This window comes from Lathyrus oleraceus, chromosome 2 (assembly GCF_024323335.1).
Source record: "Lathyrus oleraceus cultivar Zhongwan6 chromosome 2, CAAS_Psat_ZW6_1.0, whole genome shotgun sequence".
Taxonomy (NCBI): domain Eukaryota; kingdom Viridiplantae; phylum Streptophyta; class Magnoliopsida; order Fabales; family Fabaceae; genus Lathyrus; species Lathyrus oleraceus.
This window is the reverse complement of record NC_066580.1, coordinates 458423894-458427654: the sequence shown is the minus strand read 5'-3', so window position 1 is coordinate 458427654 and position 3761 is coordinate 458423894. Positions and strand designations below refer to the sequence as shown.

The window sequence follows — 3761 nt, the reverse complement described above, 5'->3', positions numbered from 1 at the left end:
CTTTCTTAACTTTTCATATTCTGACCCTTCTCAAGTAACTATTTCTTCTACTTTTCATCTTCCTCAAGCCAAAAAACCCAGTTCATTTCTTCCTTTCAGCAATGGCATCATCTGCAAAATCACCAAGGAATCCAACAAAAACACCAAAGATTCTAGAAAATCTCAGGGCCTTCCTCTTGCTAACAGGATTTTGGGCCCAAATACCGTGGGTAACCAACAATATGTTCCAAAGCCGTTGATTGAAGAACAGAGGATGATTTTTCAATCACATGTACTAATTCCTATTTCTATTCCAGGAAAAATGCATGCAATGCTAGGACCTTTATCCAACCCAAATGTTGATCCTGATAGGCTCAAAGAATTTTTTCCAACCTACCATAGGTATAAACCCATAGCTCGCGTCAAAAAACCCAAGGTCAACGAGGAAACCCACACTGAGGAAAACCCTAATCCAGATAATCAGGGTAACCTTTTGACCGATGAACCCATCGACTTAACCTATATGAACAACGGTTTTAGGGTATTTCGATCCTGTCCTTTATTTTGATATCCCTATGATTATTTAGGTTGGTTGGAAAAAATTGAGAAAAAGAAATCCCAAGTCTGGAAAGAAATGGGTATTTTCAACTTAATACAATTGTCGAAAGTAGGACATGGTTATTGCGAGACTATGCTAGTTTCTTCTTTGTACTTTTGGGATAGTACCCACCATACTTCTCATCTCCCTTGTGGCATGATGACGCCTACACTCTTCGACATCGCTTCCATCACATAGATTAAGCCTATGGGTGAAACCTATGATCCATATTTCCTATCCAAAGACACCATTGGCTTCGAAACTTCTAGGGTCTCCTTCACCATGCATATTGCTTATTACCATGATAAAGATATTGATGAAGTCTCTGACACTGAGCATATTGCTTTTCTTGCTTTGTAGTTGTCTCGGTATGTTTTTTGTTCGAAGTCTCTCTAAGTATCCGATAAATTCTTCACATTGGCAAATCAACTTCATACTAGACACAACGTATGCCTCAGTGAAATGATCTTAGCCAATCTCTATGAATCTCTGGACGAAGGAGTCACTGCCCTTAAAAAAATTCGAACAAAAGGAAATTTACTACTCTTTGGCTCCTTCTGGTTACTGCAGTTATGGTTGAATGCTAGTTTTGAAGCATGTCTTCCAACTCACAAACCCATTGATGCAAATGCTGCAGTAGTGAAGAATAAGAGAGTCGAAGAAACGTGCTTAGCAATGTTAACTCCAAGCGATGAAGGTCGAAACCTTTAACAAAGCTTCACTAATTACGTGATGATGTTTGCTAAGCGCTATAAATTCACTCCAGCCATGCCCCCCTTTGCCTTTAGAACCTGTGGTCTGGAGTGGTTTACTAGGAAATTTACCTCTCCATTGAAAGATAAAGAAGCTGAATCGGTCGCTATCTGGGAAGCATTCCTCACTCCCAAGGTATTCTCCCTGAGACTCAATCAATTGAAAAGTCAGGTTACCCTGATAGCGTACCAACCAAATCTTATCGCACGATAATTTAGCCTTATTCAAATCTTCCCAAAACCCCTCTACGCAATAAAGAATTCTCTCCTTATTTACAACTCATTCCACACCGAGGCTACTAGCAACAAGCAAATAACCAGATATGCTGGTCAAACGAAACTTAGTCCATTCGCCTTCAAACCTTACTTTCTCTGCACTCACGAATTCGACCTGTGGTGGAGTGATTACTATGAAACGAAATTTTTTAATGTTCCTGCATTTCATCATCATCTTACCAAATCTTTTACTTATGTACAGGATAAGGTTAGAAAAGGTATTTCGACTCATATCCAAGAAATCCAAGCATTCCAAAAGTACTTTGAAACTGCCTATAGACCTTATGATCTTAGTCGAACCATCCGCGACGCAACAGTTACTCTGAAGGAGAAATTTACAAAAAAAATGGAATTTTTAAAATTACCTTCATACGTTAAACCTGAGCAACGATATCGAACCACTTTTAATATGTATCCTCCTAAATTTCCTCGACTGCTAAGTGCTGAATTTGGTGTGGCTTTTAGCCCTCCATTTCCAGACTGCTTCGTCTGTGGGGACTTTATAAAAATTCTTCGATAAGAATCTCAGAAAAAAGCTAACCGGGTGGTTTCGACTAAGCACAAATTGGAAAGTTTCAAAGGGCACCTTCACATTGGCATAGAAGACGTTCATATAGAATCTGAAATCTATGAAGGTGTGGAATGGGAGGTTTTTAGAATCACTCCTTCTCTTGGTCCTTCTCACTTCTTTATTTTGTAATAATTTGATTCTTTTTTCAGCTATAAGAGTTCCACCTAAGAGAACTGCCCCCACAACAAAAAATCTACCGAAGCAAGAGAGAAAGATACCAACAAAGCAACAACAACAAAGGTATGTGCATTCCATATATTAACACCTTTGACTTAGGCATCACTTTCTCGTTGCTAAATATTTACACTCTTTTTTCCTTTAGGACAACTGAAAGCCACCGCTAACCCCTAAGAAAAGAAAGCAAAAATAAATTAAGGTCGAAGCCATTGAATCTGATGACGATGACTTATCTCTAGATGCCTATAAACCCACCAAACAAATGAGGAAGAAACAACTGAAGCTTCAAGGTGCTCCTGCCCATCAGAAAACAAAAAGCAGTGCATCAAAGAGACCTCATGCCCAAAAAACACTCGGGGCTGAATCTGAGCCTAAGTCGAAGAAGACGCCAAAACAAATGGAGAGTGATAGCTCCAGTCCTGGGATTGAAGACCCTAAGGTAAAACGTCTCACCTTTACTTTTGGCTAATTAACTACATTCTTCTTTTGCCTTTGACTTACCCAATCTTTGTCTTATTTTTCAGGCTGCTACAGGAAGTCCCCAACATCCAACTGTCACATCGATCATCGTTACAATTCAGCCTAAAAGCAGTAGGGCTCCCACTTATCATCCCATAACTCCTCCTGACTCTGACAAAGGGTCTATGGACGAAGTGAACGATCCTGCTGTAGAAAAAAAGGAAAACTCTCCACCAAAAATCATTACTCAACATTCCCACACTAGTGGCTCTGAACTTGAGGATGAGAAAAATGAAGATGCCCCATTGGAAAAAGATGCAGGAATGCAAGACCCTAGGGAAATTCCTGAAGATGGATCTGAAGATGGTTCACCCGAAACTAACCAAGACCTGGATGATCCTGATAATGAAGAAGAAGAAGATCAATCTATGTTTAACTTCGACGAAGAACCCATGAGGACGAGGATGAGGATCCAAATGATGTTGGTGATGAAGAAAGGAATGTCTAAGAAGATCAACAAACACCAGAACAATCCAAGACCAACTCAAAAGCTGATACTGCCAACAACGCCACAAGGCCTTCGACTGACACTGTCATTCCCCTATCTCCTATAGAGTTAGAAGCGCTTAAATGAAGCAATCCATTGGAATACCTGAAGGCCATCATTAGTTCTAGAGGTAGCTTGTTAGAGAAAATTCCCAGCACTTCGACAATGTCAAGAGGTCCAACCACAAGCCAATCTGGTAGTGAAGTGCTCCAGAAACTTAAGGAGAAATCCTTCGACATTGACTTAATCCAACTTTTAGAAAATGACACCTCTGCCTCCTACGAGATCAAAGATCTCGTAAAACAAATCAATGTCGTACATGCCTCCTCAGAAGTTGTAGATTTGGTAATGGATTTAGGAATGCTGATTGATTATGTTGTTGCTGACCTTGGTTGAATAAGA

General features: G+C 39.9%; 1 protein-coding gene across 1 annotated transcript; it reads left to right on the top strand.

The window, feature by feature from the left end:
* Window positions 1-2615: 2615 nt before the first annotated feature.
* LOC127123720 (uncharacterized) lies at window positions 2616-3426 on the top strand. Its single transcript, XM_051053920.1, has 2 exons — window positions 2616-2792; window positions 2878-3426. Exons 1-2 carry the CDS (start codon window positions 2616-2618, stop codon window positions 3424-3426), a joined length of 726 nt encoding a protein of 241 aa, XP_050909877.1.
* Window positions 3427-3761: the final 335 nt, after the last annotated feature.